General features: G+C 41.0%; 1 protein-coding gene across 1 annotated transcript in view; it reads right to left on the reverse strand.

The window, feature by feature from the left end:
* The window catches only part of LOC101438192 (notch receptor 2), a 146434-nt gene that overhangs the window by 102641 nt on the left and 27730 nt on the right, over positions 1–16063 (reverse strand). Inside the window, exon 2 of the mRNA XM_012518063.4 lies at positions 3720–3801. Coding sequence (XP_012373517.2) covers positions 3720–3801 — 82 coding nt within the window. The remainder of the gene's footprint in view (positions 1–3719; positions 3802–16063) is intronic.

Genomic DNA, 16063 nt, shown 5'->3' on the forward strand with positions numbered 1-16063 from the left:
ACTCACCTTTCTTCGGTGGAAGATCAACTTTAAAATGCATCATCCACAGTATCCAGTAAATAATTTAAAAAGATCACACATGTAAAGAAAAGGGAAATTGTAGCCACAGTCAAGAGAAAAAACAGCTGATAGAAGCATACCCCAGACAATCCAAATGTTAGAATAAGCAGACTAGGACTTTAAAATAATTATGATAAACGATCTATCTTTAAAAACACACATTTTGTAAATTTCACGAATCATAACATCGCCCATCCCCAACATGCCAGTGAACTTGAGTTGCCCACGATTTTTAATCAAATTGGGATTTGGAATCGTTTATATTTAAAAGCTAGGGCAAAAAACTTGAAAGTGATTAATGACATCCAAGCTTAATTATATACTTACACCTCCCAGTAGGACAAAGAAGAGAACAAAATGCCTTATCTCTCTGTAGTGAGGGGCTTTATTAAAATCTGACAGCAATTATTTTGCAGCAATAGTTGAGATTAGAGCAAGATTACACAGGTTCTCCTTGTATAGCCTCCCAATCTATTCATAGACTGATATGCTTAAGCTTAAGCTCTTAACAGTGAGGAAAAAAACAGCTAAGATGTGTACGAAACTAAACTTTAAATGTACTTATCCTCATCTGTCAGTATGATCTTATCAAGGATTTCTATAATTTCTACAAACAATCATTATATTTTAGCTGAATCAGTAGTATTATGCTCCTTAAACAGAGTCAGATACTTTCCACTTTAAAACATTTCCACCAATTCCCACACCCCCATGAAAGGAATATAGTTTCAACTCTTTTCTTAATCCACTAAGCAATCTCATGAATAAAAAGATAGTCACATGCCCTGCATATCTGATCCAATTTTTATAAACCTTTTAAGTGTTCTAATTTTCATTTACCATTTTGTGAAAACAATACTTAATGAACTGGATTATCTTCTGTCTCCAGGGAAAAAGCAAGGTTGGTAAAGATATAATGAAAGGTCTGCTAAGTAGATGTCACTTTGGCTTTAAAATTTGCTTAAAGTTCTGTGGAGGTTGAAAAAGCATTATAGGAATGACTACCTTGGCCTCCCGATACTCCGTGGTCACTTATACTGATCCTGTCACTCTTGAAGATGCTGACACTACTCTTAATGAAGTGGGGAAACATTCTCTTCTCACAATTTGTGTCATTCATATTGGTCTCCCAAAAGGAAGGCCTTACCATTTTTTTCTTGACCACTCCCTCTCTCTCCAAGAGCTTGTTTTCCCCACAGCAGGACTGGAGGACATCCAGGGGAGTCACCTAGAACTATATACATAAAAATCCCACCCTAACAACAGTTAAGGACCAATGGCTAGAATTCAGGCAGCTCTATTTTCATCAACCACAAAGTGAGTTTCCCATCCCCTAGCAGCATTTCTTCCAGAAACTGGGAATGACCTTAAGCCACCCACTTTGGTTTGAGAGTTTGAGACTGGCAGCCCACAAACCCACTTCCTCCCAAGGTGACCCTCAGTGTTCCTCTCCTGGTATGCACCCATAAATTGGTCTTCCTTTGTGACCCTCTCTCCCAGGTCAGACCACAAACATACAGGCCAACACTTACAAACATATCTGTTAATTCTCCCTACATAGGTCATGAAGTTGAATTAATTTCAAATAGACCTAAATTGCCTCTCGGAGTAGTAATAACACCCTGGATGCTACATAGAGCAAATAAAATTCTGAGGAGAGAACCAGTGTCTTCTTAAATAAGACAAATCGATATGAAATGTGTACATATACGTCAAATGAATGATGAAATCTATTATTGTCTTTTAGTTCAAGAAGCATGTTGTTGAACTCCAGCTATATACTAGGCACCATACTAGGCACTAACCATTGAAAAATAAATAAGACCAGGGAGCTCACAAACAGTGGGAGAAACAAACACACAAAGGAATCATAATGAAATGGGTTAACTGCCACAAGAGAGCTGAACAACAGAATAAAACAAGCAACTATGGCATTAAGACAGATGTCACGGGAAGTGGACTTGGACGAGTGGTTAGGGCATCCGTCTACCACATGGGAGGTCCACGGTTCAAACCCCGGGCCTCCTTGACCCGTGTGGAGCTGGCCCATGTGCAGCGCTGATGCACGCAAGGAGTGCCGTGCCACGCAGGGGTGTCCCCCGCGTAGGGGAGCCCCACGCGCAAGGAGTGTGCCCCGTAAGGAGAGCCGCCCAGCGCGAAAGAAAGTGCAGCCTGCCCAGGAATGGTGCCACCCACATGGAGAGCTGACACAACAAGATGACGCAGCAAAAGGAAACACAGATTCCCGTGCCGCTGACAAGAGAAGTGGACAAGAACATGCAGCAAACAGACGCAAAGAACAGGCAACTGGGGCAGGGTGGGGGGAGAGAAATAAATAACTAAATAAATAAAAACTTTAAAAAAAAAAAAAAAAGACATGTCACAAAGGGACTAAACAAGGTTTCAGTGGTCAATCCTAAGGTACTGTTCTCTCCCTATTATCTCCAGTTGTGCTTCCATTCTTAGAGAAGAATGTACCACACATCTTTTTCCAGTTATGCAGTGAGCAGCCCATAATCAATTACACAAGAAACCTCATTTCCATTATCTTTATTCCAATCCAAACAGTCTATTGTTAAATGTTTCTTAATCACAGCTTAAAATATTTTTACTTTTGATTGAGAAAATTATTTATGATGTGGAAAAATTCTTGTTTATGACTTTAAAGAACTTAGAAAGGACTAGATTGATTGGGAAAGTGCCATATTTATATTTATGTGTTCAATTTTAAATATCTAGGAAGAAACAAAAATGTGCTGGGCAAACTCATGTAAAATGCTTATCAACCAAGTAACTCCCCCAAAGTAGAGAACAAATGCATTCCATAAAGGTGTTAAAGAAGGCAATTTCATATTATTAAAATCTTATTTTCCCAATATTTTTCATCATATAAATAGAATGGATATGTGTTCCTATTGGAAATTTTTAATTGAAGTAGAAGAAAATTAATGCTCCTTAGGAAACCTAGAGAAGCTATTTATGATGTCAGAGTATTCCTTAAACAAAAAGTCTGGCTACACTGAAGAGTTGGCAAAAAAGAAAAGAAATACCCTTGAGCCAAAAATTAGCCTACCTTCCCCAGTTCCATTCCTCTTCCTTCCTCTTTTAGCCCCAAATAATCCAGCCCCTACTCCTCACCCGGATACTACACATATGTAACACCTCTTCCTCTCCTACAGTCACACATTCAGAATTGGATATTGTACACTAGGAGAAACAAAAGGTTTCATGTAACTGTAATATTCACTCATACTGGGCAAAATTAACTTTATTTTGACTGAAAACAAGACCATGGCTAACATGTTGAAGGGAGAATCTAAGGTTTTGCCTTAAATAAACGGTAGATCTGAGATACTGAAAATTGCAAGAGAATGCACTCAGTGTATATTAACTAGCCACTCAAGAGACTTTTTCATAATTAAAAAAGATAATGGTAAGATAGTAAGAAATTGATACTATTAACCATTTATCAATATTTTCCCCTAGACATTCCCAATTCTCCCATCCCCACTCCCCCAAAAATTGTATCAGATAAGTTAGAGAACATTAAAATTTCATGGAAATATTAAAAATAGAACAATAGAATCAAATCTTGTCTAGAGTCCTATTTGCAGAAAAATAAAATATATGAAGATGAAAAAATCTGGAGAAAAACTTACTTGCAGTATCCTGTGCCATTGTGATAGGTGATACAAATTCCTTCATTTACGCAGGGTTCATAGCCATCCCGACACTGTAATGCTGAAAATAAAAACAAGTACAAATTAGAAATAAGTCACTAACCATAACCCTCAGACACCAAAGGAAGTATGATCCAGTCCAGACTAACAGTCAGCCCTGCATTCAGCCTGCTCTGGATTGCCCTCTACAGTGTTGGCCTGTTTTTCATCTCTTGGGTTCTGCGGTCCTAGAACAGAGGCTCATCCCAAGAGTCTCTTCCTGCTAGCACCTGGCCTGTGGTCTCGAAAGATATTCTTCGTTCTCTGTTCCTCAGTCTCTCCCATCTCTCTCTACCAAAGGTACTAAGAAAATTAAAGGTGCACTGTCTATGGCATGTGTGAGAATCTTGAGATTTGGATACTTCAGATAAGGATTCATCAATGATTGTTTGGATGACCTGGGTAGACAGCAGGTCACCATGATATCAATGAATTACTTAAGCCTTTAGGTGAAGCTTCAAGACAGAACACTTTAAGAAGTAATCAGAAACAGTAAAAATATTCATTCAACAAACTATAGTTGAGAGCCTACTATGTCCCAGGCCCTATATTAGGATCTCAAGGAAGAAAAGAAATGGAATATACATCAAAATGAATAAGAAATAATCTCTAGCTTTGAAGGGCTCACAAAAAAGATGGGGGGAAGGGGACTTGGCCCAGTGGTTAGGGAGTCCATCTAACTATATGGGAGGTCCGCGGTTCAAACCCTGGGCCTCCTTGACCCGTGTGCAGCTGGCCCACATGCAGTGCTGATGCGTGCAAGGAATGCTGTGCCACACAGAGGTGTCCCCGCATAGGGGAGCCCCACACACAAGGAGTGCGCCCCATAAGGAGAGCCGCCCAGCACGAAAGAAAGTGCAGCCTGCCCAGGAATGGCACCGCACACACGGAGAGCTAACACAATAAGAAGACGCAACAAAAAAAAGAAACACAGATTCCCGTGCCGCTGACAACAGAAGCAGACAATGAACACACAGCAGACCGACACAGAGAACAGACAGCTGGGGCGGGGGGAAGAGAAATAAAATAAATAAATAAATCTTTAAAAAAAAAACATGGGGATTAGGCTATGAATAGAATTTTAGGAGGAGGGGCAACAAAGAAAATGAGAAGTAAATTTTTTTTAAAAGGTTTATTTTATTTATTTCTCTCTCCCTCCCTTCCCCACCCGCACTGTCAGCTCTCTGTGTCCATTTGCTGTGTGTTCTTCTGGGTCCTGCATGGCCCGGCACTCCTTGTACACAGCAACACTGTGTGTAGGCCAGCTTACTACATGGGCCAGGAGGCCCTGGGTATAGCACCCTGGACCTCCTATATGGTAGATGGACACTCTATCAGTTGAGCCATATCCGCTTCCTAAGCGTTAATTTTTTATTCAGAAAAACAATGATTCTCAAACTCTCAAACTCCTGGCCCCTCTAAGAGGTACTTTACCACTTCAGAGTCCCTCCAAAATAGACTACTCAAAAGAAGACAGCAATAGTAGAAACTTTCATTGATTGCAGCCAAGAGAGAAGGAAGGCTACCCAAAGTCTGACACCCAAAGTCTTCCGCCCACTTGCTGGATAATTACAAAAATTTGGCTGTTTAGCTTTTAGAGTTGGAACTGTCATCACCAAAATACACATCAAGAATCCTAATTGGAAAGGCAAGACAGAAAGAAACTTAAAATCAAACACTAAATAAAAAGCTAGAGTCCATGAACTTTTTCTTGGAGAGTCTTAGAGATTCTTAAGATGTCTATCTCTTAGGAAGACTGTCCCAACCTTGGAACTTCCCCGAGGCACACAACTCTACTACTCAACGAGGCACCACCAGAGGCTCTGCCTGTCCTGCACATCAAAGACAGATTCTTTTCAGAGCAGGGCCCAGACACAAACAGCATGTCCAGAGAAACTCCTCCACCAACAATTACAGCTGAAGAACCCTCTATTTGCCCAGCACTGTATCGAGTGATGGAATCATTTGAGAACATGTTTACCAACATCTCATCTCATCTTTAAAGTAACAACACTATAAAAAATAGTAATTAACAATAACAGCCCACACATAGCACTTACCAAGTGCCAGGCACTGTTTTCAGCACTTTACATATATTATCTAACTCAATTTTCACAACAATCCTATTAAGTGGTTAATTTCATCATACCCATTCCACAGGTGAGGGAAGGAACAGAAAGGATAGTGACCTGCCTATTGTCACACCAATGAGTTAGAGTGAGAATTTACCCAGGGAGTCTGGATCCAGAACCGTGCTCTTAACTACAGTGATATGCCACTTCCTGCTACGCTACACTCTTCTTCTCAGGATGGACAGGGTTGGTACTTTTATACCCATTTACCAAAAAGTGAAAACCAAAGAGATGAAGTGGCCTCCTCACAGGGCATCACACTGCTGGCCGGCGGTGGGGCTGGGACTAGAACCCCGACTCCTCACCGAGCCCAGCTCCTCCGTGACAGCTGTAGCGAGCACACAAGCTGTCACTAGGCTGTGGGTGGGGCAGGCAGATTCAGGAAGAGGGTCAACTTGTTGTCCATATCCCACTTCCCTGTAGGGCTCAAATGCTCCCTCTTCCCACACTGATAAGCCCCATGCAGCAACTATAATTAAAACAGTTAATGTCAGTTTATTTCCTCCATACCAAAGTTCTCAAACTGGTATTTTCATTCTCTTTAGACACTTTTATTAGTTTCAATGAGAACTTCCTGGCTTTTTTTTTTCTATTTACTTTTTTTCTTTAAATGAAAAGAAAACCTCTCAGTAGGGAAGGAATGTCCACAGGCACAGAGCGAGCTGCAGCTCTGTCCTTTCCCCTACAGGAATGCTGGCACAATGGAGGGAGTTAGGAGACCTGAAATCCTGCATCTGCCACTAACTGGCTGGGCAACCTCAAGCAAAGCACGACCTCACAGGGGCTCAAATTCCCTGTGAACCAAGCTGGGGTGGGCTAAAGATTCCTGCAACCAACAGTGACACCTCCCTCATTAAAGAGCATGAATGGCATGCCCAGTAAGCACCTGGAGAGACCTATCCAGGAGGGATAACAACCCAGCCACCCATGACTCAGAAAGTCGAGGGTGCAAAAATCACAGCCTGTTCCTAATAAGTGTCCTGGCAAATCATTACAGTGACAGGTTCAGAGAAATACAAACAACCCAAAGTCAATATGTGGCAATCAATCCAGCAAATAACTTTATAGCCTAGCTTTAGGGAGCCAATCAAAGGCAGTGACTGAAAAAGAGGCGGGCTCACTGGGCTAATAATTAATGCCATTTGGCTGATGTATAGCATCATGCTACCTTGAACCTTTAACATTTGCTAAGCCATGATTCTCAAACTTTAGTGCTCATCGGAATCACCTGGAGGGCTTGTTAAAACAGCAGTTTCTGATATAGCTGGTCTGGAGTGGGGCCCCAGAATGTTTATTTCTAACAAGCTCCCCAGGGATGCTGCTGCTGCTGCTGCTACTGGCCCTGAGTGGCCACCTTAAGGAATCCCTTAAAACTACGTCACAATTCATTGCAAGTCTTCCCCCAAGCCTCTCTGAGAAGGTGTCCCTTGAACTAAGATTTAAATAAAATGACGTCATACGTGCCAAAAAATGGCGGAAGAGCACCCTGTGCAGAGGCCACAGCTGCTGTGGAGGCCGCGAGGTGGGCAGGGCCGTGGGGATGGGAGTGAGGGGGAGAGCAATAGGACAGAAGCCAGCGAGGCAGCAGGGCTTAGCCACGACGGCCACGGCAAGGAGCGGGCTTCCACTCTACGCTGGGAGGACGCTACCAGCCTGCTGTAAACAAGGAACGCAGCACACCCACATGTATGCTTGAAAAATTCAAGACTGGGAAATGGTCTACGAATGAAGGTGTTTTTTAAATTCCTTTCTAATAACATAAGCTTATTCAAATCATCCATTTTTAGACTAGATGGGAGACCTCCATTTCCTAGCTCCCCAAAAAGGGTACAGAATTTACTATAAATGCATCTAACTTTCCAGAAGCTCCACTTCAGCGTGTCCCTGCTCTACTCTCTAGCCTACGATGACTCTCAGTTCTTCCTCAGTTCTCAACGTACCCTCAGTTTGGCTCTCAGACAACCAACTGAGCTATCTCGGTGGTGCCTTCAGATGGGCCTGTCACTGAGCCTGGGCACTTCTTCCAGGAAGAGCCATTTCTGACTGCATCCACTCTAAACCCTCACCCTGCCTTCCAGATGGGAGCCAGCCCACGGGCCCAGTATGACCTCCCATCATTTGAGCTCCTCCTTCCTGAACCAGTCACCAGTGAGCTCATTCCCGTGCCGCCAAGGGAGCTCCAGCCTCCTCGCCTGCTGTCTTCCCCTTCACGAGCCAACCGCCACCCATTCTGCCCAGGCCTGGCTCGCTCCTGCCTCGCCCACAAAGCTGCGCAGGTGGCTCTGGTCGCCCTCTACTCACAGCACTCAGCTCACGATTTAAAATTTAATTCTACACTGTCTCCAACTTTTTTTTTTTTTTTAAACTTATAAGCTCTTATAGGAGAGAAAACAGCTCTTATTTGAGGCAATATTTGTACATTTGAGGCAATACAGTTTTGGGGGGTCAAAACGTGGACCCAAACACATCTGGGTTTGAAATCTACAGCTCCCATTTATGAATTCTATATTCTATTTGTACTTCAGTTTCATCATCTGTAAAATAAAAATAATCTTGTTTAGAGCTGTTGGGATTAACTGAATTTATACATTTAAAGAACCCAGAACAATGCCTGATACACAATAAGAGTCTAAGAAAGGCTATCTCACATAGGAGACACTTAAATTCCTGGTAACTGATTATATCAAAAACAATGCCTTTAGGGAATCTTGTTATATCAAACCCTCGTTTAAACAAACTAAGAAATCTGGTAAAATAGAAGAGCCCTAGGGAATGTGGGATCTACCCTTGCCATCACTCACAGTCTAATGAAAGACATACAAAAACTCCAAAGATTTTTTCCTTCATTTAAAAATAAAAGGGTACAGCACTGCAGGTGTAACACAACTTAAGTCTATAAGCTAAAATGTAAACCACAATGTAAAACATAAGGAAGCTAAAAATTTAGAAATTTGTATGGTCTAAAATATACACCAAAATGGAACCATGTTTGATAGCTATGTTTCAAAATCTGTACATCAGCTGCAGCAAATATAACATGAACATGTAAAAAGATCACTGCTGGGGAAAGGGGAAAAGAGTTTGATGTTGGATATATGGGAGTTCCCTATATTGTGTATGTGAATTACTGTGATCTAAAACTTTTTTGGGGAAGCGGACTTGCCCAGTGGTTAGGGCGTCCATCTAACTACATGGGAGGTCTGCAGTTCAAACCCCAGGCCTCCTTGACCCGTGTGCAGCTGGCCCATGTGCAGTGCTGATGTGCGCAAGGAGTGCCGTGCCACACAGGGGTGTCCCCGCGCAGGGGAGCCCCACACACAAGGAGTGCGCCCCGTAAGGAGAGCCGCCCAGCGCAAAAGAAAGTGCAGCCTGCCCAAGAATGGCGCCGCACACACGGAGAGCTGACACAACAAGATGACGCAACAGAAAGAAACACAGATTCCCGTGCCGCTGACAACAACAGAAGCGGACAAAGAAGACACAAATAGACACAGAGAACAGACAACTGGTGCGGGGGGGGGGAAGGGGAGAGAAATAAATAAATGAATCTTTAAAAATAAACAAATAAATAAAACTTTTTTGAAGACAAAATTAAAAATTAGGGGGAAAAAAGGATGTAGACACTGAGGAAGAAATGAAAGAAAGCGCCTTGCCACTGTACATATAGGGCAACACCTATTACAGTGATGAAAGGCAAAATGTTTGAAACAAAGCTTTATAATATTTTTCATTTTATTAATACACCAATTTATTTTTACTTTATCTTAGTATTTCTAAATTAGTATGTATTTATTTCTAAACTTTAAACCCATCACTATATTTCAATTTCATATTAATTGAATTTGGCAATATATCAGGCTTCATTGTTGAAGACGTTTTGGACCACAGAGAGGTTCAACTATGGCAGGGGAGGAACACTGGTGTGGGGTGTTATTGATGGGGGGCACCTGAATGGGGGTGGGGTGTTCCAGGGCATGTATAGGGGACATAAAAATGTTAGGTTATATGTCTGGTATTTTTATAGTAGTTACAATTACAAACGTCAAATGAGGGAGTGCTGAGTTCCTACCCAGGAGAGCTCTGTCACACTCCCCAATGGAACAGCAATAATTCCCCAAGTGCAACGGCAAAGACCAACAAGGAAGGATGGTCCAATAATGAGCCCTTGATACTGATGACTATGCTTATGAGCCTGTGTGCCTGAAATATGAACTAGGCCTAGAGCTGCAGGGTGCCTAAGAGTTACCTCCTGAAAGCCTCCATGTTGCTCATATGTGGCCATTCTCTAAGCCAAACTCAGCATGTAAATGCATTAGCTTCACCCCAGCGTGGGACATGACTCTTGGGGATGAGCCTCTCTAGCACCGAGGGATCACTACCTATCACTAACTGGTGATGCAACCAGAAAGAGACCTTGAATAAAAGGGTCAACCCAGACCAGCAGAGTATCTCAGCCAACATATTGGATCACGTGTTAAAAACTGCTTTTTGACCTTGAATAAAAGGGGGAAATGGCAAAGACAAATGAGTTTATATGGCCAAGAGTCTTCCAAAAAGAGTCGGGAGGTCATCAGAGGGGTCGTGCTTATGCACACCTCAGCAGGACTCCAGAGAGAGCCAAAATAGATACAACCCTAGGTGCTGGTTCTCCTGAAGGCTATGGAGAGCCACAGGATATATGGTCATGGCAGATGAATCTGGAGTTCTGTGCCATGTCAGAGGGGCCTACTTTGGAATTTGTGCTCCTGAGTGTGATGGAGCTGGACTCAGATGTGACCTTCCTACACACACCTCTTACCCTTTTACTGTACCTGTGGTTGGTGCTAGGGATGGTGCATACTCAGGGAACTTGAATCTCTGAACTGCCCATGTGCCAGCTGGGCGCTGAGCTTCAGCAGAGTTGTGACTCCTACTCTCTGGTTCATTGGAACTACCCAGGTCAGCTAACACGGAGGTGAAGATAGTCAAACGCACCAGGGAATCAAGAGTGCCAACAACTGCAAGCAGAGGAATTGAATCCATCATCCAAGTATAATCTAAGCCCCCTCTTAATCTGGAGGTGGAGTGGACGTCACCATCCCAGGGTCCACAGAATGCAGGAATAAAATATGGATTAGAGTGGACTTACTGATATTCTACTATAAAACTATTGTGACTAGTAATAGAAGAAATTATAGCATTGAGGTGGAGAAAGTGACCACAGTAGTTGCTGAGGGCAGGGAGAGGGAAGAAGAGATGTGATGTGGAGGCATTTTTGGGACTTGGAGTTGTCCTAAATGATAGTGCAGGGTCAGATGGTGGACTTTATATATCCTGCCATAACCCAGTGAACATACTGGGAGAGAGTGTGAACTACAGGGTAAACTATTATCTATGTGGTGCAGCAGTGCTCCAAAACGTGTTCACTGAGTGCGATGAGTGTGCCACAATGATGGAGGAGGTTGTTGGTGTGGGAGGAGTGGGATAGGGGAGTGTGGGGTATACAAGAACCGCTTATATTTTTTTAATGTAACATTTTTTGTGTGATGTATATATCTTCAAAAAAATACAAAACAGATGGGGTGGGGGGGTGGGGAGTGGGTATATGGAAACCTCTATGTTTTTTATGTTTTTTTCATGTTTTTTAATGTAACGTTTTTGTGATCTATTAACTTTAATTTAAAAAGTGTAAAAAATAAAATAATATTCAACTTAACTAAAAAAAAAACAAAACACTGTATCAGCAAAAATTTTATACAATTCTACTAATATTTACTGAACAGCTACTGTGAGCATGGCACTCCACTAGGCATTCCAAGGTGAAGAAAACAAGCCATCTTGTCCTCACTGTCCTTATAGTCTAGTGGAGAGAAGTTGGGGGCAAGGGCAGACAGAATGTGGCCTACCCAAATGACTCTACAACAAAGGAAAACAAAACAAAAACTGCTTTTATTATATACCCTTAGCCTACCCTTGTAATATCAATTTCAGAATCACTCCAAAAATAACTTTTAAGATTTATAACATGAGCCCTTGTTAAGTGTTTAGAACTGTAAGTTAGTCCAGACAAGGCTCTAGTACTTATTCAAGTTTATTGGTCTCATTTGTATATAAATACTGCAAACAACAGAATAAGCTGTCGTTGATTTTAACCAGTTCCAGTGCCTCGGGAATTTGACCATTTAGGGAGAAACCAAGGGTATCCAGACTTCATGGGCTCTTCCTTAAAATTTCCTCTGAGTATTCACCTCAGTTTTCCAGGGCTTTTCAGTATCATGCCATCTATCCATCACTCACTTAAAAGCCTCCCTTTGTTTTAGGACTCTCTAACAGCCCGGTGTAATCTGAACAGCCTTCAATGTGTTCCACTTGTTGCATTAACATGTAATCGTTTAAAGTTGGCATCACTCGGTGCTTTGTAGCCTCTTCAAACAAGTCTCTGTGTCCTATCTCACATGATTTTTTGATACACTGCTCCCTCGTCTACAGTGTGGTCTCTGTTTTTAACTATATCCACTACTCACACAGAACATATTTTAATGCCTTCAACGGCTGGGGTCCCCAAAACACATGAAGAGGAGTTATTCAGGGTCCTTTTAATTTTCTCTTCAACATTTATGCAAATTTCAAGTAGCAGTATTTGAGAGGGGCGAAGCCTGAGTTTACGCCCTCGGATCTGACTGTGGTTGGCTGCTGTTGCTTCTGGCACAGGGTGTCTGGAAGAAGCTCAGTAAGATGAACAAAGCAACATTTTCTAGAATGACTGCTTGCATTATTACCAAAAATAGGAGAATTGTGGGCAGACAAGGAGACAGCAGGGATTTGCAATAAATCTCCTAGCACCCTGCAATTTCAAACAACAAAGCTTTCACTAAATTTTTTATTCCACTTTTCTGGGTTCGAGCCATGAAAAAAAAAATCCAAACAAACAGAAGAAGTGCGGAAGCTTCAAATCCCAAGTGGTACATTTAAATAAAAACAAAGTGCAGAAACATCTGTCTTCCTCCTTGAACTTCATCTTGATTAAAAGGCAAATAAATGCAACAAGGGAGATACCAACTTTTATTTTCCTGATAGTGTTCCAAGGATTTCTATGCCCTTTATAGAATCATGTAATACAAAATATGTTTCCTACTTAAAAGATGCTGATACCAGACCCACAGAGATCAAAGTTTAGGCTATATACTTCATGGGAAAATATTACTTTTTTTCAAGCATAGGTGTACCTTGATTCAATGAAACAAAATAAACAAAAACTGAACTTATAAATAACAAAAGGGCATTTGGGGCATTACTAAAGGAATTTTCATTTTATAAAGAGATTCATTCCAGTGAGTTGATGACTCTAGTTTAGCCTCTGACTTAAAATATTTCAATTTTGTTCTATTTTGTAATGGATTTATTGCAAAAAACAAAATAAAATTCTTCAATATTTGCTGTGCTATATAGAAATCTACTATGCACTGTTTTTCCTATTCTTTTCTTTTTCTACCTTTTTAAAGGCATGAATAAATTCAGATTTGTGAGTTAAATTTCAATCCCTGGATTTTATGCATCAAACTACTAGAGTTAGCTCTTCAATATGAAACATAAGGGCTGAAAAATCACCATATACTTACAATTCAGGATGTGCCTCATTTATTAATGATCACCTCTACACAAGCATATTCTTCCACCTTGCAAACCCCTACTTGTTTTTCAAATCAGAGATGAGCCATCACCTTCATTAAGAAGGCCTCAGAGACCCTCGGGCCCACTCAGATGTGCCTCCTCGGTCCTCTCACTGCTTCCAGTGCAGATGTACGCTAAGTGCTAACTTACCCATCTCTCTCCTCTACCTCTGGTGCAAGTTCCCTGAAGGCAGTGATCACGGTAGCTCATCTTTGTTTACCCGGGACCTATCACAGTGCCTGGACCATGTGCAGGTCCTCAATTTTCTATAAACCTACAACTTCTCGATATTTAAAGAACCAAATATCTATACATAAGGCAAAACCTATGAACAAACTCAACCATCAGTTTACATGTTTAAAATTGTCTAAGTCTATAATTTTAATAAGCATAGGGATACCCAAAGGCGACTGTGCCCAATGATTCTGATTTCATTTTGTGTAAGGGGTAGAAAAGTAAAGCGAGACATAAAAATGGTGCAAATTTCCTGACTTTTAACAGGGGAAGAAATGTTTAAAATGTGGAATTATAATTCTCTAATCTTCACAGGAGTAAAACACCTTTGAAAGTTCTTGCCTTAAAATTTGCATGAATGAAGACACCCTGCAGGTGAATCTTAAGCCATGTGTACTATGGTGAAAATTTATTGAAATGGGTTGAAAGGAAGCCAACCAAATTTACATCTAAACGGTAAATGGAAAACGCAGTAATGAAAAATTCCAAGTGAACAGAGTATAGTTAATGGTACAATTACAAAAATGTTCTTTCAAGAATTGTAACATACGTACTACATTAACACGAGGTGTTAATAATTAATAATAGGGTGGTATATGGGAACTCTATTTTATGCATGATTTTTCTGTAAACCTAAAACTTCTCTAATAAAAACATGGAAAAAAGAGATTTAAAAACCCTAAAGGGAAGCAGATGTAGTTCAAGTGACTGGGCTCCCATCTACCATATAGGAGGTCCCGGGTTTGGTTTCCACGGCCTTCTAATGAAGCCGAGCTGGCCAGCGTGGCAAGCTGACACAACAAGATGACACAATAAAAAAGAGATACAGGGGAAAGACAATGAGAAACACAACAAACCAGGGATGTGAGGTGGCTCAAGTGACTGAGTGCCTCTCTCCCATATTGGAGGTCCTAGGATCGGTTCCCAGTGCCTCCTACAGAGAAGACAAGAATAGAAGACAAGTAGACAGAGAAGAACACAAGAAAATGGACACAGAGAGCAGACAGCAAGTACAAAAATGGGGGGAGGAATAAATAAGTTAAATAATAAATAAAAATTATACAAAAAGTTTCATTTTAGAGTTCCATTTTCCTGATGAGTAGATTCACTGCTATACAGAGAACAACAAGCACCTCTCTGATCCAAAGAAATTGCAACATATTTCTTCGGTGTACCTGACCCCTTTGTAAAATGGCATGGACCGAAATAATCACAGGACTTCTCAGTGTAATGAAACCCAATGGAGGGGAAGAAACTCTATCATATTCAGAAGTTAAATTATTCTCCATACAATTTTGAGCTATATATTTGTGTGCTGCTTAGTGGTCAGAAAAGACCAATCCGAGGTGTTATTCCATTGTCTTATCTTGTATCTTCTACTGTTACGTTATCAGGGACAAATTTTGCCTGTCACCAATTTCCTGCACTTTAAGTAAGCTTTCCTTGTTTTAATGGCTTTTAAAGACTATTTTGTCAAATGCAGCTTAAAAAATGTCCTTAATTTTAAATACATTCATTTAAAAGCCTTGTTATCCACCCCAAAGAAATAAAGGGTTCTTTTAGCTTAAATTGTTCAGAATACTTCTTAAATTAGGTACACAATTTCTATTGTTTCTTAGAGTAGACCCCCCCAAAAAAAGAATAAGAAATAAACTTATGTTAAAAATGAAAAAAGAAAAATGTAATACTGGTAGTACATGTTATTATTAATATATAAAAAACATGGACACTTCTTGAGATTAATTGGGAAAATCCAGAGAACAGCCTCAGATTTTCCCAATGACATCCTTTTCCACAGCCTTAAAAACAAACAAACAAACAAACAAAAAAACCTTTGGTGGCATCAATGAAGGCCATTCACAAGAAAAAATCAAGGTTAGGGACAGGAGTCTCTGAAATACCATAATCAATGCAATGTGTTAACAGGTGGATAGGAGATCTGGTAGTCCTACATCAAGTTTAGCTACTTGAACAGCTAACTGTTCCAAAATCAGGAACTGCAGAACCTAGGGTCCTAACATTTGAGTTGTCCTACATCATTACCTAGATCTCAGAGGCTCTATACTTTCAGTCAAAAACCAACCCTGCTCACCTGTGCACTCTATCAGCCCAAAATTCCAGCACACATCATGGAGATTTGTCTAAACCTCAAAGCCTCAAAAGGTCCTAAACCCTAGGCTCATATCCAGGATAGTCCAGATAAGCACAGAAATCAGCATTGTGATGAAAAGAACTATATCTGGAAATGGTCCATGCACATCATTCTCA

Source organism: Dasypus novemcinctus, chromosome 13 (assembly GCF_030445035.2).
Source record: "Dasypus novemcinctus isolate mDasNov1 chromosome 13, mDasNov1.1.hap2, whole genome shotgun sequence".
Classification (NCBI taxonomy): Eukaryota; Metazoa; Chordata; class Mammalia; order Cingulata; family Dasypodidae; genus Dasypus; species Dasypus novemcinctus.